This window comes from Juglans microcarpa x Juglans regia, chromosome 5D (genome assembly GCF_004785595.1).
Source record: "Juglans microcarpa x Juglans regia isolate MS1-56 chromosome 5D, Jm3101_v1.0, whole genome shotgun sequence".
In the NCBI taxonomy this organism is placed as follows: domain Eukaryota; kingdom Viridiplantae; phylum Streptophyta; class Magnoliopsida; order Fagales; family Juglandaceae; genus Juglans; species Juglans microcarpa x Juglans regia.
The window spans coordinates 6,024,510-6,046,659 of record NC_054602.1 but is presented as its reverse complement, the minus strand read 5'-3'; the positions used below and the strand labels follow the sequence as shown (position 1 = coordinate 6,046,659).

Here is a 22,150-nt window from a genome sequence, read left to right as displayed (position 1 = left end):
ATCTAACAAATCTAACGATTATCGTTAAATATAGCGTATATTGTCCAAGAAGATTATTGAATACTCTAGTCACAAATAGATTATACAAAAATAATCTCACAAATTGACTTGACTTGATGTGGTTCGTTAGATTATAAATTTACATTTAATATAAAGTAGATCTCATAAATTTAATAAAATTATATTAATTTATGAGATTATTTTTATATAATTTTTTATTTTTATTTTCTGTGAATGTAGCAATATCCTTATTGAAAACAAGTTAAAAGCCGACTATGTAAGAGTACCCATGATTTCTTTCGCTACTTTTTATTGGGTTTGGGATGGCAAAATCCAGGTTGGAAGGCCCCAATTAATTTTGGATCAAAGGATGAGACCAGAAAGACGTGCTTTGAGCAAAAATGAGGCCCAATTAAACTGCATAATGGGCTGCAGTTGCAACCACAATAACTACTAATTTCCTGATCTGTAGTTATTGGTGATGGGCTAAAATGAGTGATGGCAGGATCAACAACCCTTAAGTCCATGGGCAAAAAGAAATTTGATGCCGGATGGCCGAAAGAAAAGATCGTTGATACAATAGAGGTATTTTATAGCAATGTATCGCGCATCCATTTTAAACAAAGTAAGTAAATATAAAATTCAGATGAAAAAAAATAAATTTTTAATACTTCTCCCACTATTTTTTAAAATAAGTGTCGGTACTTGCATAACTTATAATTATATTTAGTATTACTCATCTTTCTAACACTTGTAAATCAAAAAATTTTCAAACAGTAAGGTTTCTATCTAGAACAATTAAGATAAAGATAGACTCATAATAAGAGCGTCATAACATTTCTTAAATATTTAATACTATTAAAGCAATTCACTCAAACTATAAATATTATAGATTTTACTGATATTTCATTTCACCTTTACTTTTAAGTTGTTTTTGTTTTTGATGATCAATTCTGCTAGGAACAATCAACGCGCAAAACTGTGGAGTAATCAGAGCCATGTCAGCTAATATATTAAAAAAAACAATTCTGTTAGGGACAATCGACGCGCGAAACCGTGGGATAATCCACTCAGCCATACATTAAAAGAAAAATCGTCAGATTCTTGCAATTTGCTCCCATCACCTTCTCATTTTCTCTTTCACCATCAAAAGCTCTAGAACACAATGTTTAACCAGAGTTCAATGAGAACGAGGGCAAGGCAACTTTTAAAATTGCATCACCTTTTAAATTCTCTTCCCATTGTGTTCTGCGATTTTGCTTCCATCACCTTCTTATTTTCTCTTCCTCATTTTGGAGCATTTAAAAGGTTTGGAAGAAAAAAAATGGTCTAGAAGAAAAGCTACGATTTTGGGTCTGCGATTTTGCTCCTATCATGGAAGAAATTTAGATTCCTTGGGAGAAAATTCTCTAATGCCCATTCTCTCTGGAAGAGTTCCTTCCGTATCATGTTAGAAGAGCTTCTTTGAACTTTTAGACGATTTTTATAAGCACAAAGTGTTTTGGGTATACTGTGAAAATAAGAACAAAAAATGCAAGAAAAGCATAAATGAGAGAATATAGGTGATGAAAAACTAGGGTCTTCCATTCTTCAGCCTTCCATAACTTGTTAGCGTTGTCTGTCGCCGGGGTGGAGCTTCTCGAACGATGGCATGGCTGGATCCGATGAAAGTCAAACTACTTGATGCCGACGTCAACTCGGTCCATGAAGATCATTCCATTGCAGCACCCCCGCACGTCGTCGTCATCTTCATCTTCTACTTCATATCCGATTGTAGTTTTCTCCAAATGGACGTTGAAGCTGCAGAGCATGACCATGGTCCAATGGATCGAGCTCTTCCTCCCTGCTATCGCTAGGACTTACAAATGATAAAAAAAGGAAGACGGAAGAAGATAGAAACGTCGTTGTTTCTATTTGGCCACGTGGGACGCGGTTTCCCTCGACAGTTGTAAATGGACTTTCTCTTTGGTTAAATAAACCAAAAAATTCAGCTTTAAATCTTCCATCATTGATCATGGTAGTTGCAAATATATATCTATATATATATATACACACAAACACACACTAGGGGGTGCATTAGCCCCAGAGTACATATGACATAATGATTTAAATAAAATAAAAAGAAAAAAATTGAAAAATTCAGTAGCTTATTTATCTGGAAAAAGAAAATAGAATGTTAAAGAAAGTCAAAATCAAGATTAAAAAAAAAGTTATACTTCAGCAAAATATAAGCATTGGTCTGCATCCATATTGGATTATCTATTTACTTTCTATATAATAATAAAAATTTTTTAATATAATAATTTTTTCAATTTTTAATTTTATCACATTTTATAGTTCTACTAATTAAAATATTAATAATAATTATATTCTAATTAAATTAATAATTAATAATATATATTGAGTGTTTTAAGTATTTTATTAGTTAAATTTACTTAAAGTTGAATTTTACAATGAGAATGTTCTAAAGCGTTTCTGTTCTAAAGAGTAAAGTCATTTCAATTTTTTTATTTTAAAAAAAATTGAAACAAAAAGAAAGGAAAATGAGTACACTATCAGAATAAAAAGGACATGAAAAAGTGACGCGTCAATTCATGTGCGCCGCAGGGCTATTAAAGGCCTTTTGATAAAACATGATCTTTCATTAAATTCTACAATAGAGTTACACGTCAAATGGTCAAGGGTCTTAAGGACTTTTTGGTAAAATATGATCCTTCATTAAATTCTACAAGAGAGCTAAACGTCAAATGATCAAGAGTTTTAAGGGCCTTTTGATAAAACAAGACTTAATGGACATAACGGAAAAACAAAAAAAATTAACGAAAAAATAACAAAAATTACTATTTATAGTTAGATAGCCATTTATTTTTTATATTTATGTACTAGAAAGTTAAAACCCCACGATCATCTCCCATGGCTTGATGTAATTGTTCATTAAAAAAGAATTATATGGACGTAGCGGTTTAGGAATCAGAAGGTAAGAAAGACCAGAGCACATAAGATCATCAAATCGGGAATTAAATTACTTAATCATTATTCACTATCAAGATATAATGATTAATATTACTATCTATATCTTGGGTTGCAATAAAGTCATTTGAGCAGAGAATACAGCCTTTGAACAAAATCGTCAGTGTAGGACTTCTCAAGCCCTTCGCTCAACAAGAACTCTCTCCATTTTGCATGGTTGGTTCTCACCTCCTTCCCCACCTTACTATCATCATCCATTACAGCCCTCACTGCCTGGCGCACACCCTCCCTTGTAAACAGCCCGTCTTCTTCACCCTTTTCAACCTCAACTCCGACTTTTAAATCTCCGCTCATCAGCCTCGCATTGATGATTTGATCCCCAACGTGTGGCAGAAACACTAACTGGCACTCACTCACCATGGCTTCGGATAAAGAACCTGATCCGCAATGCGTCACGAAGCACCCCACAGAAGGGTGCCTCAGAATCAACTGCTGCTGAATCCAACCCCCGTGAACAACCCCTCTTCCCTTTACCCTCTCTTCAAACCCTTTCGGCAATGCAGACTCAATCGTTTCAACCCCCATTGGTGGTTTCAAGGCAGCGAGAAATGGCATACCTGATTGTTCTATACCCGAAACCAGTTCGTGAAACTGATCCTTCTTTAAAATGCATTCGCTTCCAAATGCACAGAATATCACGGTTTTGGCATGGAAACCATCCAGCCACTTTGCCCATTTCTCTTGTAATGATGAGGTTGGTGGTTCAGGCACTATAGGCCCTGCAAGAATCACAGGTTTTCTAAACTGTCCTTCAATATATTCAAAGTACGGCCCTTCCATCTCCCTACAACTTCTAAAACTAAGCGCGTCACAATCTCTGCAAGAGAACATAAGGCGTTCCACGAAAGATATACGATGGCCATATTCTTTCATAGTTGCGAACGTTAGTTCTCGGGCCTCATGGGCGCGAAGCTTGATCGAAGAAGGTGGGAAACTTGGCGGAGGTGCCTTAAGATCAGCCTCTGTTAAAGGTTTTTCATCAAGTTTTCTTTCTGGGCTCAACAAATAACCAACGGACGCTGGACTAATAGTGCAATGATGTATAGCCTTGATGCCCAGTCGGTGTGCCAACGCTGGTACCCAGTGAGTGAAATCATAAAATATGAAATGGGGTTGGAGGTCACGAAGAGAGGCTTCAATTGTGGGTTCAGTAAGATCCATGGCAGTCATGAGGAGGGAATGCAATGAGAAAGGAACATCTGCGGTTGTTTCGGTACAGGGCGGAAGGCCATCCACCTGTGGAACGGTAATTGGGATGAACGAAATGAGGTCTTTATGCAGATTGAAAGGCTCAAGCTTTGGTTGAGTTTTGGTTGGGAGGAAGAAAGAGATTCTGTGGCCTCTCTCAGCAAGTTTGTTGGAGCTGTGGAGGAATGCGGTTAGGTGGCCCATGGCAAACCACGGGTACATGACTATATGAAGGTTTTTGTCGCTTATAGTCATATTTGCTGCAAAATTAGCTAATTAACAAGTCACGGAGCTAGCCTACTACGAAGAGGGAGATCTAGCACTTACAGACCTGCAATTTTAAATCACGAAGAAGGTTGTTACAAAGGAGATTTTAGGCTCCCGTCAAAATGAAAAGATAAATCAAATCTAAGCAACCACACGTCAACAAAGACACCAAAGAGTTGGATCGGTACTACTTACTCATGTCTTGCAACAATTTAAATAGATAGAGAAGAAGACCAACCTTAGATATATAGGGATGGCCGGCTGCCAGACTAGTGCATCTGAAAGAGAGAATACGGAATCAGTAAAAAAGGGATATGTTCAGCATGCACGAGAGATCCAGATCTGAAAATCATAAATTTATAACTGTAAAACAATGAAGATCAGATTGATTTCTTGGCATGATCTTTCAGTGGTCCTATTCTTCGGGTTGTGATGGTTTGCTACTTTTGATGGCCTTCCGTTGCACTCCTACTCTTGTGTGAAGCCTCCGTCTAATTCGATTCACAGGATTTGACAAAGCTACCTACCCATTTATTTTGACAAATTCCAATACAACACTTATTTACTTAATTGTCATAGAAGTTAGTTACCTTTGCCACTCGCTGCACGTTCTCAAGCATGTCACTCATGTTATTATTCTTCTACTCATAACGTAATGATCACAAGACGGGCTGTATAAACCAGACATCGAGTACCAAAAAAAAAACATAAGAATCAGAAGGAGAATTTGAATGATTGTATTCTGACAAGGCCCCAATAGAGCGGGTAAGGCCCAAGAAGAGGCCAAGCCCAAAATCATTATTCTCCTAAGTCCTACCCGTTATTAAGAATCTTGAGCTGCGAGTGGAGTGGAGCGGAAATCGAGAAAGCTAAGGGAGGATGAAGCAAAAACATGCAAATATGGACATACGATATAAATTTGTAGTTCAGCCAATCATTTTCTAGTTTTGAGTTAAAAGTTAAAACGATTGCATCAGGACAAATTATCTTCCCGACCCACAAAAGGAGAAAAACGGACGGTAACAACTCGCAAGTCAGAAATTAAAGATAAACGCATCGGAATAAGACTAGTAAACAATGTGACAGTAGCATTCTATGCCATGACTACATTAATGAACAAGAAATTGTATAATGGGAATGCCAACCCCAGCTGTCCTAAAGTAGGCTTCCATCGATTCCTTCAAATCTCAGGCCTGGCGATGCTGATGCCGGAGAGAACTTGGGCATAAACAGCTCTTGGTGCTAGAAAATTCACACAAGTTTTCCTGTGGCCATTAATCTAACATGTAAATTTCCAGTATATTGGTGTTGAACCCATATAAGGCGGCAACGACAAGCTGGAGGCAGTAGTCTTCATATACAACTACTAGGCAATACATCATCTGAATGGCCTGGCCAAAGCAAAGCAGGCATCCGGGTTAACTGACACCAGCAATTCTAACACAACTAATTTATTGGGATGATGCACCTTGAGACCAGGTTCCACAAAACCTACACGACACAAGCCCAAAAATGACGAGCTATATTAACTCAGCAGCAGCGTCAGACACAATGACCTAACAGATTTTTTTTCTTTTTGTAAAAAGATAAAACGCAATTTGGACCTACCAGGAGAAAGTTTTTTACCCCCATACAACTCCTTTGCTAGGGGATTAGCAGCCCAGTGATTAATAGCTACCCTGCTCAAAGGTTGAAACCCAATAATCTTCCCATCAATTGACAAAACCACCTACATTTCAACAAAAATGAAAAAGAACAAATTAACAGTGATATACCACCAACACAAAACAAGATAATGAAGAGGATACAGATACTCTGGAGCAACGTTGAAGCCAGGCCCCCGAGTTTTGAAAATTATTCAATGGTATTAAAAAAAGCCACCCAAGAATACATATATTGTCATCCCCTGTGGTCCCCCCAGATCAAACCTATTTAAGGCACAAATGCTACATCAAAGTTCAAAGAACTATATCTGCCATACCAATCACGATATCATTAGGTGACAAGATTTTCAGCAGGTCCCAGGCAACGCTTGCGCTTTGCTTGGTGCAATAAGGAAAGCAGTCCATTAAATCAGATTAATATCACAGCCAGCTAGACCAATAAACCAGTCTAGAGAAACCCATGGGATTTGCACATTTCCCTCAATGTCCTTAATTTTCTTCTCTGTTCTCAGCATTTGCAAATGATTTATACAGACTCAAAACAGCAATTATGTATTCTTCCAGTATCCTCACCCAGGGAACAGAAAGATGTTATGCGTGAGGATACTGGGATCAGAAAATTGTGTAGGCTTATGCTTCTCCTGCATTGTATTATTACTTCTGTGACACAGAGTGCAAGAAATAAAGCAAACATAATACGAGCAGTTTGTGTTTACCTGATAACTAGCAATATACTGTGCAGAAATTTTCATTTCAGCATCAATTTTCTCTAAAGCAGCAGCTGAAATGCCTTCACCAATGGAATCAGCTTCACTGACCATCCTCAGGTAGGGTGGTAGTTCCCCAGTCCAGGCACCAATGCTTGTTTCTGTCAATATATCCCCGGGCCAACCATAAGCATCCGTCATCTTTTTGACAATTGAGATGCAAAATGCTTCCAACTATCCAAATGAAGTTTACAATTAAACCTTTTGAGGAGAATCAAAATTATAATTCAGGGTATAACAAGAAAGAAAAATGTGAATCTTTAATAACAGCACTAAAGCACTGGTTACATATGTAGATATAATTCCTAAAGTCATTAGTAATAGGGGTGCAGTATGTACAAACATGATTTAACAAAAGGGCACTACCAAGTCTTTTTTTTATAAGTAAAAGGGCACTACCAAGTCCTCAACTGAATAGCGATTTTATGTCATTTCTATGGATCCATCAAGCATCGTCAACCCATACCAACAATAAAGTTCATTACAAATGATAGAATATTAATAATCAGCAGATGCGGCTTGGGCTTTCCCTTGGGTTATTACAAATGGTAATTAGAGTCAGTCTACCGGAAGTGTGGGACTTGAGCACCACTTATGATGGCTTGGCTTGACGAGGACTTCAAGAATTTAAGGGGGAGAAATTGTAATACCTAGGATTGAGAGTAGGAAGGTGATAATTGAGAACCTACATTGCTTGCGAGGGACAAACTCTTGCCCTTTATAATGATTCTAATGGCTCCAATTATAATCATGACAAGTCATTTTATAGTGTATAGGCCCATATGTGGCCTAGGCTTTTCTTGGGTTGTTCCATAGGCACAAGAATTGCTATATATTCAGTGCACTTTCAAGATAACTGTTAACCGAGCTCCTTGCTTCTCATTCTTCTACAGCCTCACATGCTAATTTCTTCTAAACTCCCACGTGCTGTTACAAGTTGAAGCCAAAATAACTTTTTTTTAAGTAAAATAACTAAACTAGTTAACAGACAAAATTTCCTCAGTGTAAACTATATTTAATTGATTAAAAGATACAATGTTCGAAATGCATAAATACCTCTGTAGCATCCAGAGACATGTTTAGTGCATAGTCAACTTCAGATGATGGAAGAGATCCATCTTCTACACGGTAAGTTCCTCCTTTGCTTAGATAAGGCAAACCAAGTTGACCGAGAGCACTGATTATAACCAGAAAAACTCCAGTTGCAAGACTAAAAGACAGCAGTTTGAAAAAAGAAGAGCTCCTCTGCAAGTCAAGGAACCAATTATCCCATGCCAATGAACAAAACTCGACTGAATTAAACAAATACTCATTTCAACTGAATCAAATGGCAGAGATCAAGCACAGCTTTTCTGTAACAAGATACCACGAATTACCCCAGGCCCAACTAGTTGGGAATTAGGATAAAGGTTTTGGTGAAATGAGTCAGTACCAAGTCCCCAATGAATGATACTGACAAGGAGTCATTTGGTTACAGACAAAAAGTATTAGTAAAAAAGACAGAACCACTAAGAGATTGCAATTTAACTGTAGTATAAGCTCAAGTAAAGATTCTCCATATCTATCAGGATGTCCCAAATAGGTACCACTCCTTGGATGTTCCAAACCAAACATATAAAAAACAATTGTTTTTTCCATAAATCATATCATGAACAATTGTTAAACAAATGATTCATGAAAAAGTTAAGATGTGAATCTTCTTGAACTTTAAGCAACTTTTTTTTTATTGGCACCGGGTGTCCAAGAACAACATCCTGACTAATCCCGGAGGTGCACAAGCCCTCAGCAAGGAGTTTCCCGCAAGTGCACCTCGGGTAATTCAAGGGGAAAATCCCCCAGTCCGATGATCCCTAGAGATTGTTTGCACATAGTGAGATTTGAACCTTGGACCTAAAGGGAGCATACCACCAAGACCAATTGAACTTTAAGCAAAATCACGAAGTATTCATTTCATGTCAATTTTCAAACATGTCACTTCTTCTAATTGATTCTTAAATTTTAAAATTTTCAGAACCCCAACTACCTTAGTTTTGGACTACATTAAGATAATTTTCTCATTAAGAAGGACAAGAAAACCCTTGCTCATAGTGGCCAGCAAGCCATGTAAAGCCAAGGGCCCAAGTGTTATATCAACCAAGAGCCAATGTGGAAAAGAAAATTGATCAAATACCTTTTTGTTGGACAAGTTTGCAAAACTTGCAACCACGCCACATGATAGCTGTTTATTGGGCAGTGAGTAAACATCTTCGTAGTACATATCTAAAGTTTCAGCCAATCCAACCTGCAAAGTTTATAAGCTAGGATCAAAACTGAAAAATAATCAATGCTATAAAAAAAAAAAAAAAAAAAAAAAAAAAAAAAAAAAAAAAAAAAACACTCAATCAAATATGGTTCAACTGACTGCTGATAAAACAATTTTAATAAAACTAACCCTTGTAAATGTTTATTACAAGTTTGGCTTCATCCCTCTGCCCCAACCCACCTGGGACTGTACTTTTTTTTAGGGTGCGTGTGTGATGGGGAGGGCTTTAAATCACGTACATTGAAAATAAATTGTGAATAAGTAATAGTGAAAAAAAAGGCTGGAGACCTCAAATGGTACATGGACAATTCAACATATATAAAATTCCTAGATCTGCACAATAGGAATGAAGCACTATGCAAATCCTAAAACCCAAACAGTTAATAAATGAATGGCATACCATTTGGGAGTGGGTAAGAAGCACTTCCCACCGATTCTGTTCACAATTTTTCCAGCCCTTGAAATCAATAGTGTTGAGTCTATCAGCGTCAATTTGTAGCTTATAAGCAGGGATATACTCACTTGTCCAAGCACCGAACTCAGGACCACCAATCTTTTCCAATTCCACGTGTCCTGATGGCATCCACCAATAGTGCTTTGATTCTGTTTCCTGGGGCTTAAGGTTACTCTTCGTTGAATTAAACTTTTCCAGCAGAATCTTGGCATTTTCAATTATCTCATCCTCAAATAATTTGTATATGATGACTGAAGAATCTTTTGATGCAACCCTTCTGGGCTTTCGAAACCAACGGAAGAAATTACTTGAAGTATTGCCCAATATGTTATCAAGGAAATGTCTTTCATTGCTTTGAAGAGCAGAAATGCAAAAGGCTTCTGCAAGTACAGAGATAACTCTTTCATCTGATGAGGTGAGGCTAAAAGATTCAAGGACCTGCTGATACGAAAGGCATAAGAGAACTGAACCTATCAGTATCATATGGCACCTGCAGGACAGACATATTTATATGGTATTACAATCTATGAATTTGCGATGCAGATGCCAAAAGATACGAGTAATAAGGAAGGATTACAAACCTCTCTTGGGTTTTCAAGATCCTTCATATTTCTTTCTGAGCCAGGACTAAAAACCACCAGTTCAAAGTTGTAAATCTGCTGCAAAACTACTTGCCTAAATGTCATGGCCAGTATGTTCCTTGATGTAGTGCTTTCGAGCATATCTTTGGAGATAGACCTTCTAAGCTTTTTGGCTTTTTCTTTAACTCTCCTAGCTGGCAAAAACTGATGAATAAAATTAAAAAATAGGTTTAGAGAACTTTTCAACAAACGATTTCAAACGATGTTGTAACACCCCAGAGGAAAAGCCAAGCCACGTGGCCTATACTCTAAAAGGACTAGTCAATGATACAATTAGAGCTCCATTGGAACCAATATAAAGAGCAAGAATTTCTCATTCCCAAACAATGTGGGATCCTATACACTACATACCCTTATCACTTATCATTCAATATGAGGTATCACAATCTCCCCCCTTACATTCCCAACATCCTCGTCGAGTCCGTCTGTCGTAGGTGGCACAACTCAAGTCCCACATTTCTGGTTGGGATAGGCTCTGATACCATTTGTAACACCCCAATAGAAGGCCTAAGCCACGTGGCCTATACTCCAAAAGGACTAGTCAACGATATAATTGGAGTCTCATTGGAACATTACAACAAGCAAGAACTTCTCATTCCCAAACAATGTAGGATCTCATACACCACCTAACTTTATCATTTATCAGAATGGGGTATCACAATCATATCCCATTGCATTAATGCCTACTTTTTTGTTTGATTGGCACCGGATGTCTAGGAACAGCGTCCTGACTAATCCCAATGGTGCACAAGCCCTCGGCAAGGAGTTATTGCATTGTGCCTTTCCTTACTTTTAAAAATTGAAAGCTGGAGTTTTTTAAGGTCGCCAAGTATGCAGCAGAACTTAGAACTTAAGCAATAACCAATCAACAAGAAGACCTACTCAAACCAAAAAACAAAATTCCCATTTCGGTAGGACATACTGGCAGTTTGTCATACAACCCAAAATTCCCTAATGAGAGATTCAGTCATGAACTAACTATTCTGGCGCCGCTTTTAACTTTATTACAGCTCTAATCATGTTGTTGGTAGTCGGGTAATTTTTATATTAAAAAAACAGCAAATTGTATGTCATCTAAAAATTAGGACGTATATAAAGCCCCCACCCCTACAAACCCTGCCTTGGTTGGAAGGAAACAAGGTAATGGTCTTTATTCTCTCGTTGTATGCACTGCAAGCCTGTCCCGTAAAAGTTTTAACAGATATTATGACTTAAATGGATAACCTGCACAAGCGGAGCTCAATTATACGCATTAAGAACTATACTTCTTTATGATCCTATATTATTCAAAATTCTTAAGAGCATCAAATTTTGGGCAAGCTCAAAGAGTACTCGGTAATATCACTATGATATGACAGGAAGTAATAAGATTCACTATCTGAGGATAATCCGATAGAAATATAGAGAAGCTCAAAAGGCATGGAAATTGAACGGACCAGCCGGGTAGAGACGGTGCTGCGCTTGTCCGAAGGGCCAGGAAATACAGTCTCGACGACCATAGCAGGCACCCCGGAATCGATGTGCTCGGCGGCAGCTTCACCGCCGTCTGCCGCAGCCGCCGTCAAGGCCTGCTCGAGGTCTACGGATCCGACGAGAGTCAGCCGAGCCAAGTTGTTCTCGTAGGTTCTCACGCACGGGAGTGTCTTCTCGTCGGACTCCACGACGGCTTGGAGGACTTCTTGCTCGGTGGCTGGGAGGGACTTGGGAGAAGAGCAAGAGAGTACAGGGAGGGCATTTCCGGGGGTTTTGAGGCGTAGTTTGGTAACAAAATTCAGGGGCTTTGGAAAGAGAGTGCGAGGGCGAACGGGAACCAAAGGATTGAGATGAGAGAGTGATTGAAGGACTGGCATTGGTTGTTTTCTAGGTTTTTGAGGTCTGGGTTGGAAGGGGTTTAGGATTAGGGGTTATTCAGCGAGAAGATGGGGGTATTGAGGGAGTCCCTCCGAAGTTGAAACAACATGACGCAATTTCTCTGTACGTCGCCGTTCTTAAAGGAATGAAAAATTTCTTATGTATAGACGATGTCGTTTCAATGCCGTGCCGTGTACGTCTGTGATAACGCTGTACTCCCGTGGCTGTAAATATCTGATACCTGGAAATATCAAATACGCCATCATCAATCTTGCAGATTTTTGGAGACTCTCTACCTACGTGAAGATTAGGGTTTCTGCTTGCGAATCAGCCTCCCAAACAGTTTGGTACGCTTTTGTATTGGTCATTATGGTCTCGATTAGCTTTATATCTATCTTTTTGTTTGATTGTAGGGAAAAGTGGCATGTTGCGGGTGTTTTTCCCCTTTCGGTTTGGTAAAACCGTATGATTTGAATTCTTGATTGTTTTCTTTTCTTTGCGTTTATCAGGAAACAACTTATGTATGTTTTTACTATGAAATTGACAGGGAGCTGATTTTCTTTGGTCGGTTTGGCTTAGGTCCAGTTCCTGTTGGACCTGGGATTTTGTTTGTTCGCGTTAGTAGTTGTAATGGTCTTTTTATTATGTCTTGTGAGTTTTTCATCGTTCTGAAAAAAGAATTTTAAAAAGTACGTAGTTTTCCTGTTGCTTGCGGGTAATATTTATTCAGTGTTGAATTTTGTTTTTGTTTGAAGGATTTCGATGCTGCTGAAGTGTGAAAAGTTGTTTCGAGTATTTATGCTGTTTTTCTTTCAAATATATTAGAATTGAATGCAACTGTTTTTTTCTTTTTCTGTTTTAATTTTTTATGTTGATAATGGGCTGGCTTGCTTATAATAATGACAGTGATTTTGGAACAAGGATTTTGAGGTATGGGGAAGAGGAAATCCAGATCAAAGCCACCACCTAAGAAGCGGATGGACAAGCTTGACACCGTCTTTAGCTGTCCTTTCTGCAACCATGGAACCTGCGTTGAATGCCGCATGTGAGTTTACATGTAATTTTCATGTATAATCTGTGAATATCTTATGAAACCGATGACAAAATTTGAGAGGCTCTTAGACGGCCCAAATATCTTATTCTGTCTACTGGATATGTTGGACATCAAGACTGTTGACAACAAATTATCTCTCTCTCATTTGTATTTTTGACAACATGTTCCTGTATCACAGAGTTGTGTAGATCTAGTGAAAGTTGCTCATGTAACCCTGATTATGTTGTGGAAGGACATGTGAATGAACATTTTTTTAAGGTTTATACCATATTTTAAGGTTGCAGATTCCACAGTTTTGTTCTTACTTATGGAATGTATCTTGTTTCAGTGATATGAAGAACTTGATTGGGGAAGCCTCCTGCAGAATATGTCAAGAGAGCTTCAGTACCAACGTCACAGGTGATTTGGAAAGCCATTTTTTTCTGAGTGAGATAATTTATTAATGAGAAAAAATGGCACCATCCAGGTTCACAGGAGATATCCTGGAATACTTGGTTTAATATTAGAGGGCGGTAAATGAGATTCCACATTAGAAATTCTTACCTTTTCTCATCGTTTCAAGCGGCTAAGATGTGACTTGAGTTTTCTTTAGGTCGTTACAAACCAACCCCAAGACAGAAGTATGGTACTTGAGTTGTGCAATTTACAATGGAATAACTTGGCGAGAATGCTGTCATTTTAGTGGAAGAGACTGTAATACCCCAGGTATAGTATAAGAGGGTGATGAATGGGAATATCTGTTTGATGAATATCATCATGATGTTATGCTGACTTATAATATCGTAAATTTATTAGAGGTTGTGGTGGAAATATGAAAGCTAAAATGTCAATTTGATCACTAAAGATTATAACTGAATTGATTCTCACGGTTTGTCGTGTTTTTGCAGCTTTGACTGAGCCCATTGACATGTAAGTGCAATTTCTCTCTCTCTCTCTCTCTCTCTCTCTCTCTCTCTCTCTCTAACATTGAAGATGTGAATGTAGATATAGTGAATGGATTGACGAATGTGAACGGGTTAATAACCTTGAAGACGACGGTGCTTAGGATGAAAGACCAGATGCCTTTGAACACTAGTTCCAGTGCTGGAGTAGCTATTAATAACCGAGCCAGGGACTATCTTAGTTTTAATACTCTTGACACATGGTATCTAATTCCGTGTTAGTGTGAGAGAATAATTTGTAAGCATTTCAAGGTAACCACATTAGGAATGTGTCCTACGTAGGTGATCCAAATATCAAATGCTCCCATGCATTGTGCTGTAATACTTCAGATTTATGTGCTGATATATTGTGATGTATGATAAATGTGTAGCTTGGATTTTTGTTCGCGTCTTTGGTTTTTCTGTGATAAGAGCGGGCCCTCAACAATGCTTGTTGGGTCTTTTTGTATGTAACAGCATTTTACCTCCAGTTATGTTGAAGCTTTAGCGAAGGATAGTGATACACTAACAATTATGTTTTATTTATTTCAATTCATTTTATTATTCATCAATGCAATTATGTCATTTCATGGATATGTTGAAGAGAATTTTTTTCAACACTACTTTCTAGTCCTTGGGTATGCCTTTTTCTATCAATCAAATTTTACTTATCACAAAAAATTAAGCCATTTCATTTTTATTTACCAAACTATTATTCATTTTATTTAGGGTTATTAAAGACTCTATCCCACGGTAGAGAGTGAACTGAGTAAAGTCAACATGCATAGTAAACACTTACTATTTTAGATCCAAAACAACAGGACAGAATCTCCATACTTCAACATCCAGTAAACAGATAATATTTTACACCAGCGGCCACAGCAGATATCACGGACTGTGATTAAACAGCCCAAGGCCTACGTTAACATCATTTTGAATACAAAATCACAGATTATGACAGATGAAGTACAGCAACGGTCTTCATCTACCTATTCCAGTTTTGGTGAAAGTATTTGGTTTTCAGTTTTCAATATATCGCAACTGTTTATAAAAATGGAATGACGAAAAATCACCCATTTTCTCAGTTTGTCACCATCTTTCAGAAGTTAGAAATAAGCTCCAGTTTTTGGGACACTCTAATACCGCTATCCATGTGAGAATGAGCCATTCACAATTCTCCAAAATTGCGAAAAAATGAGCTTCACTTCACAACCCCATTGCTGCCTAATGTAACTAAACTAACAACATCCAGCACTTTCAGCATCCAGCCAATCTTCTATAATTACGTCAGATAATACTCACTCATATTCTCGACAAGATAATCATATGGTGCATTTATCCCATATGCCCCATTTGTTGGTGTTACTCGATTTGGAACAGAGTAAACATGACCTACACCAGCCTTTGCATTAACTTTGGCCCTCCCCTTCACAGAGCGCTTAATATCAGATGGAAACTCAGCAGAGAGCCTTCCCATCTGCTTCTGCAGATCAGCAACTGAGTCATTGGTTATTTTCCCCTTGGAGTTCTTCTTCCCTCAACAAGTTTTAATTCTAATCGATACAAAGCACAAGCATCGCACTTATTGATCTCATATTCATAGAGGTGCCACTCAAAATGGTTAAGAGGTTGTGGATCCATATAGTAGGACCTCTTCAGGCCTCCATATTCATTGATCACCTGCTTCCTTGACTCGTGCCAACCGCGCCCACTGTAATCTGGCAATGACCTCTGCTTTCTGTTCCCACTCTCAAATGCTCTTCGAGGCTTATCAAAAAAGAGCCATTCCCTAATTGTTTCACCTTCCAGAACTGATAGATCGAAGAGTTCTGCAATCATATAGCAGAACTTACTAATCAGCCTGGAAATGATGTCAGCTAAGTTCAGGATCACTCAGTTCCAACCACTAGAAATCACTGCTAGCAAATAAAAAAATGCAAGGCCAAAAATAAAAACCTACCAGGTGCATTCCATGGAGACTTCGTAGTAGCAGCTCCCTCACATTCTGGGATACCAACATCTTTTCCTTGTGCCTTTGCACTAAGAGCAGCAAAAAGGAGAGCATCCTTCAGACCAATGCCTCCAGGTCTTAGAACAGGACTCATGCCAGGTGGACCTTCATTCAATGCTAAAGCTGCATGATAGCTACTGCAATAGTCTTGACACCAGCCCAAGCCTTGCGCAGGCCTTGGACAATCCCAAAGTGCACATTTTGGGCCTAGGAAAGCAGAAGGTGGAGGGCATATACTCGGCAGATAGCTAGAAACATGAGGCACGCCATCCTCCCTAGACAAACCAGTACCACTAAAACCAGTGTAGAAGTTGTGCTCAAAGTCTTGATGCAAATCAAACTGATGATAGTCCAAATGAGTAGCCCCATCCGAGTTATTAACTGACACATCGTGACCTTCTGGGGACGGGTTTTTGCATTCAACAATCAATGGAAAACCATGGTCCTGCTGCCCCTGATTCACAGTATATCCCTGCAAGATATCAAATCTAATCACCAATGAATGGCCATTTTCAAATCTAATTGACATGACATTGCAATAGAACTGTTACATGTAAAGAAGTAAATGATAATATCAAAGAAAGTAATATAACAGATCATGCTAGAAACCAAAGCATAAAAGTATGTTCTAGCTAATAAAGTGTACTTACAGTGTACCTAGAAAACAACTAAATCCAAACTACCAACTTCACAGCCATGAAGATGATACAAAGTATCCATTCACAGCTCAAATTGATACAAGCTAACCTTAAATCCAGGAAAATCACTATGCTCAAGTGATATATGTTTAGGATCCTACTCATATAACTGTCTTAATCATATTATGAATGTATGTTATAAAGGTCAAACTTGACAATGTGGTGAGCGAAGCCAGAATCCATGCACTGGGCCCCGAGGCCTATCAACTAGGTCTAGACTTAATATCTATCTCTCTCTCAACCAAAAAAAACTTGGGGAGATCGCATTCATCAAAGCACAAGAAATGAACAATATCGTAAAGGCTCAATAAAAAACAGAAACCAGAGCTTTCAAAAGAAATTATTCGAGCACTTGGCATTAAATATATTTTTCTTTTGGGCTCTCATTATTAATATATTGCCCATATTGTAGTCTTCTCAACTAAATTATTCCCACAACTTCTAGTCCCTATGCATAGAAGGAAAGGTTCATTCAAGTGATAAATTCCCCACGTTTTCTACAGTTAACAGTTTGGAACCTCATTGGAAGGGGTAAAATGTCCCTAGCCCAAGCTCACCAAGCCCAGCCCAAAGGAGGGGTCCCATCTTCAGAGAGAGAGAGAGAGAGAGAGAGATAAGGGGACAAAAGCTAATGAAGGGAAAAGGTGTCGGGGGGAAAAGAAAGGAAGTGACAGGAAAATGGGGGAAAAGAGAGGGAAAGAGGGTCAGGCACGCGAGAAAGGATAACGAAGTGATATAAAGCTGAGCTCTTCACCAACCACTAATAGATGCCAATAAAAGGGATCTGAGATCGAAGATGCGGGGAATTCTAGGAGACTTGAGAAAAGAGCTTCTTCAACCTCCAGACAGAAGCTCCAGTTTTATTTTCTCCAAGCAGCAGGTGTCATCGACCCATTTATACAGTAAGCTACGAGAGACCATGAGAGACTGAAAAATACACCATTTATAGTGGATTTGACCTCCAAACAACCCGTAGACGTAGGCCCTGTGCCGAATCACGTAAATCTGTGTTTCATTCTCCATTTATATTTGTTGTATTTATTTTCCATTTACTAAAATGAACATATGTATAGACACTGTACCACCGATCCAAATCATCACTGTGGGCTCCAGACAACACCGACCCAAGCCCAAATCACTAACAGTGGACTGGGAATGATTTCTTCTCCCCTTCCAACTTGTTCTTACAAAATAGGCTTTAACACTCATAGTTAGGCATGAACAAAAATCAAACTATAATTGAATGAACATAAAATTGTAATCCGCTTTCAGTTACTTCCAGATTACAGACACATACTAGCTCCTGTTCATATTCTGAAATCATTGAAAGTGAAAATTTTAGTAAGAGGCCAGAAGGTGCTTAGCTCGGATGTAATAAGGTGGTAATTTCACATCATAAAGAAGAGAGTGATGAATTACAGTTCTTCAAGCCATATATATAGACATTAGTGCTTAGTGTTTGATGGTTTCAATCTGAATTAAGACTTTGATTTATTTAAGGACTTCAGTCCAAGAGTGGGCACTTGAACTAAGTCAGAACTTCATTCCAAGGTTGTCCTCTTGTGAGGAGAGCACTTTTGGGATTAAATATTTCTGAATGAGTAAGGCTCTGAGTGTACTAGGAGATTAAAATTTGAGGATATCTCCGCATCATAATCCCTCTTATGTTTGTCAAATTCCGGTGTGATTGTCTTATACTTGTGAAAGTAGGCATCTATACCGAACCACATAAATGTTTGGTCTTATGTGCATGGTTAATTGTTATCCAAACCCTACATTTTTCATAGAAAACTCACATCAGCTTCCATTGACATAGCATTTGAACATAGTCAATATCACATGTATGATAAATTCAAGGATCTTATATTTCATTCAATTGGATCGATTAGAGAGCAGCCTCTCCCATCTTTTATTCTTTGAGTCAAACTAATGTATTGCATCCACAAACAAATCATATGTTAATAATCAAAGCCAATATTAATTTTCTTTGAAAAAGGAAACCCTAAAAAAGACAAACAATGGCAGAAGCAATTGAAATTTAGAAATCCCACCTCTTGAAAGATCAGACTGTCTCCGACTTGTGTACTTTGATTATTAGGCTCGGGATTTGGCGCAGCTAATGGACTAGTGGCATCATCTTCCTCCTCACAAAGCTGCAATAGACGACATATATCCGAGGAGAAAGACCCAAGGCTACCACCCTATATAACCACACATAAACACCACAGGTCACAATCACACCAATAGAAATTCCAACCTTACAATAATAGTTCACGCACAATGTCCCCATTGCAACACACACACACACACGACATAAGTATCTATATAGCATTTAAATATATGCTTTAAGCTATGCTCCCAAAATGATAACGAGTATGATATATTGATACAAAACTAACTTGTTGCAAAGAAGAAGCTGGAGAGGGCTCGTTGAGCTCAGCTTTCCACTCCCGGAGCATCTGATGGACTTGCTCCTCAAGGACTGCAGCATCAACCGAGCGACTCTCCTTCCTGGCAAACTGCAGATCCACGAACATCCCTTGGAGGTCGTCAACCCGGTTCTTTGCCTTGTCCTTGAAGAGCCTGTGAGATGCAGACTTGCAATTGCTCTTCGAACCCTTCCCCATCAGTAAGCCTTCCAACCTTACTTCTTTGTAGAGCCCTGCAATCCAGAAAAGAAAACAAACCCAATTTCGGGTCAAAACCAATAAGGTTTTAGACCAAAAGAGTAATCAAATTCACACCCAATTTATAAGTTAAAAGATAATACACCCACCCCCACCAACCACCAAAAAATGTCCATCGAACTAAATAACAAAAAAATCTGGAGACGCTCTATAATGAGATTAGCAGAACGTTGCTGCTACCAATAGAAGAATTAGTAAAGTAATTTTAGTGTAAAATGATGCTCATAAATTAAAACCGAACGCCAAATAAAATTGAATCTACCAACTTAAGTTTTGAGAGAAAAACCAACACAATAAATAGAAACAGCCCCAAAATTTGCGAAGATGGATACCTCACAAAATATTAATCAAACAGGTCAAAAGAAGAAGAAAGAAAAAGTACCATACCAGAAAAAGACAGAAGTCTTCAGGTGATCGCCGTCAAAGATCAGGATAATTAGCAAATAAAAACAGGACGGGAATTGAAAAACCAAACTCAGAGAAGATGGAAACCCACAGAGAGAGTGTCGCTCTCTCTATCTATAACCCTATGATGCAGGAGATAAATGGTTCGGAGATTGTAGAGAGATAGAGAGAAAGCAAAATATTCGAGAGAACTAGGCTGATCGAAAAGAGATGCCCTCGCCCTTCAAAGTTTTAATCTTCTTTTCTGATACCAAATTTCCCAATCAGAAAAGCTTTTGTTTTTACCTTTTTCTTTGTCCGAAAGAAATAGCGATAGAATTTGGCTTCGCCTTTGCTTTTGGGTCTTCTAACTTTTATACTCCATGCCGAGTAGTAGTCCTCTTGCTCCTCTCTCCCAAACTCTCTCGAGTGTCCGGGGAGCAACAGCAACGTGGACGCGGCAAAAAAAGCTAAAAGAGATTGTGGGTTTTCATTTTTTGTTTTACCGACGCTGAAGTGGATTAATGGGGTCGGTTGGTCTTTAGAATTTGCCCTTAGAAAGTATGATAAATTACTGCGAATCTGCGGGTTGGGATACAGAATATCTGCGAGGGACCAATTGGGGCTATTTTAGACTTTTGGGTTTCCGAGTAATAAGATATGGATGATCTGTCCGACACTCGCTCGTGGTTTCGTGCTTTTCATTTTCAAGCACTAGAAGCTCTATTTTTCAGTACCAAATAATACTTGTACAGGATAAAATAGAAAAATAAAATAAAATTATTGAATATTTAAAATTAAATGTGGAAAATTTGAAGATTCAAGACTCTAAAATAGCGATAAATATCATGAAAATTTGTAAAGAATCTTTATTTTCCCCATATTTTTTTATAAGGATAACTGGCATATGAAGACTCAATCCCAACTTCATCGTATAAACAGAGAATAAAAATCTACTCAAAAAAAAAAAAAAAAAGGGAATAAAAATCACAGTACCACAAATAACTTAAGTCCCCTTTAATGTTGAGAATATACTGATTTTAATAAATTTTAATGCTATTTGGAAAAAATTAATGCACTTTTATGGTTAGGTTTTATTTTTATTAATAGTTTTTTAAAAAATATATATAATTGCGGGGATTGTCCTGTTTGAGAGAACATTATAGTCCTTTTTGGATATAAGAAAAGCTCATTTTGTGACACAACTAAGGTTTTTGGATACAATAATTATTTCATCTCATTTTTACAAATTTTTTAAATTTTCATACAAAATATAATAAACAATTCAATTTTTTTAAATTTCAAAATAATAATAATATTAAAAAATAATATTCTAACAATATTTTATTTAACTTTCAACTTTTATCTTATATCAACTTACTATCCAAACTGCACTTGAAAGTGATACATTGGTAGCTATGAACAACATTTAGGATAGATGTTTCTAATAGAGATTTAGATAGTGAGTTGAGTTAAGACGAGACGAAGGTTGAAAATTGAATAAAATATTGTTATAATATAGTTTTTTAATATTATTTTTATTTTAAAATTTGAAAAAATTAAATTGTTTATTATATTTTATTTAAAATTTTTGAAAGTTTTAATAATTAAATGAGATAAGTTGAGATTAATTTGTTATTCCGTCCTTAAATTAATGATGGTTTAAGATCAATATTGTTAATTTTATAAAGGTGGATGGTTTTTAAGCAGTTGAAGTGAATAAAAAGTAGGTTGATACGAGATATAATTTTATAATATTTATTGAATATTTAATATCGTTAAAAAAAATCAAACAAGTAAGTAATAAATAATGTAAGACAAACTTTATTTATTTATTTCTCGTATTAGATTTTAAAATTCCGATAAAACTCCAAAAATTCATAAATCATTTGTAAAATATTATTCCAATGCCTATTTTAAGTTCACTGTCATGCAGTAATATATCTTGAAAAGTTTAGCTTGGTTTGACTTTTAATTCCGTGAATCTTAAGTTCATAAAGCCTTCCCAAGTAAGATCTTAACTTTCGTGCTTCTTCCATCTGTGTTTTAGCAAACTTGGGTGTTAAGTTACTTACACGCACTCCCTTGCTCAAAAGTCCCTTCAAATGTCCACTTGGCAATTTGTAATTCGGCCACCTCACTGAAAAGGAACACCATTTTTTGTGTCCCTTGAGAGAAGTGAAAGATGAGTAGAGGAAGAAACGAATAAACAAAAAGCACTTCCACTACACC

The 22,150-nt window shown here is 37.5% G+C and overlaps 4 protein-coding genes across 8 annotated transcripts; 1 reads left to right on the top strand and 3 right to left on the bottom strand.

The window, feature by feature from the left end:
* Positions 1–3,003: 3,003 nt before the first annotated feature.
* On the bottom strand, positions 3,004–4,995 carry LOC121265993 (cyanidin 3-O-galactoside 2''-O-xylosyltransferase FGGT1). Of its 2 annotated transcripts, none has more exons than XM_041169678.1 (2): positions 4,724–4,995; positions 3,004–4,549 (listed from the first exon to the last, which is right to left on the bottom strand). In XM_041169678.1, exon 2 carries the CDS (start codon positions 4,471–4,473, stop codon positions 3,094–3,096), a length of 1,380 nt encoding a protein of 459 aa, XP_041025612.1. In that variant the 5' UTR covers positions 4,474–4,549; positions 4,724–4,995; the 3' UTR covers positions 3,004–3,093. The 2 variants fall into 2 exon arrangements, with proteins under 2 accessions (XP_041025612.1, XP_041025613.1); XM_041169679.1 differs by having other exon boundaries at positions 3,004–4,478.
* A 534-nt stretch (positions 4,996–5,529) lies between these two features.
* On the bottom strand, positions 5,530–12,298 carry LOC121265991. Of its 2 annotated transcripts, none has more exons than XM_041169676.1 (8): positions 11,750–12,298; positions 10,254–10,457; positions 9,619–10,113; positions 9,087–9,197; positions 7,973–8,161; positions 6,866–7,090; positions 6,094–6,214; positions 5,530–5,976 (listed from the first exon to the last, which is right to left on the bottom strand). In XM_041169676.1, exons 1-8 carry the CDS (start codon positions 12,161–12,163, stop codon positions 5,864–5,866), a joined length of 1,872 nt encoding a protein of 623 aa, XP_041025610.1. In that variant the 5' UTR covers positions 12,164–12,298; the 3' UTR covers positions 5,530–5,863. The 2 variants fall into 2 exon arrangements, with proteins under 2 accessions (XP_041025610.1, XP_041025611.1); XM_041169677.1 differs by having other exon boundaries at positions 9,619–10,110.
* Positions 12,299–12,405: 107 nt separating this feature from the next.
* LOC121263979 (transcription elongation factor 1 homolog) lies at positions 12,406–14,545 on the top strand. Of its 3 annotated transcripts, none has more exons than XM_041166989.1 (5): positions 12,406–12,511; positions 13,071–13,209; positions 13,547–13,617; positions 14,106–14,127; positions 14,203–14,545. In XM_041166989.1, exons 2-5 carry the CDS (start codon positions 13,097–13,099, stop codon positions 14,261–14,263), a joined length of 267 nt encoding a protein of 88 aa, XP_041022923.1. In that variant the 5' UTR covers positions 12,406–12,511; positions 13,071–13,096; the 3' UTR covers positions 14,264–14,545. The 3 variants fall into 3 exon arrangements, with proteins under 3 accessions (XP_041022923.1, XP_041022926.1, XP_041022924.1); XM_041166992.1 differs by having other exon boundaries at positions 12,412–12,627; XM_041166990.1 differs by lacking the exon at positions 12,406–12,511 and adding an exon at positions 12,640–12,853.
* Positions 14,546–14,971: 426 nt separating this feature from the next.
* LOC121264974 (transcription factor VOZ1-like) lies at positions 14,972–20,416 on the bottom strand. Its single transcript, XM_041168391.1, is given in 6 exon segments — positions 14,972–15,677; positions 15,680–15,967; positions 16,099–16,621; positions 18,899–19,048; positions 19,247–19,509; positions 20,225–20,416. Coding segments are annotated over 5 exon segments (1,446 nt in total). The 5' UTR covers positions 19,475–19,509; positions 20,225–20,416; the 3' UTR covers positions 14,972–15,420.
* Between the last annotated feature and the right edge of the window lie 1,734 nt (positions 20,417–22,150).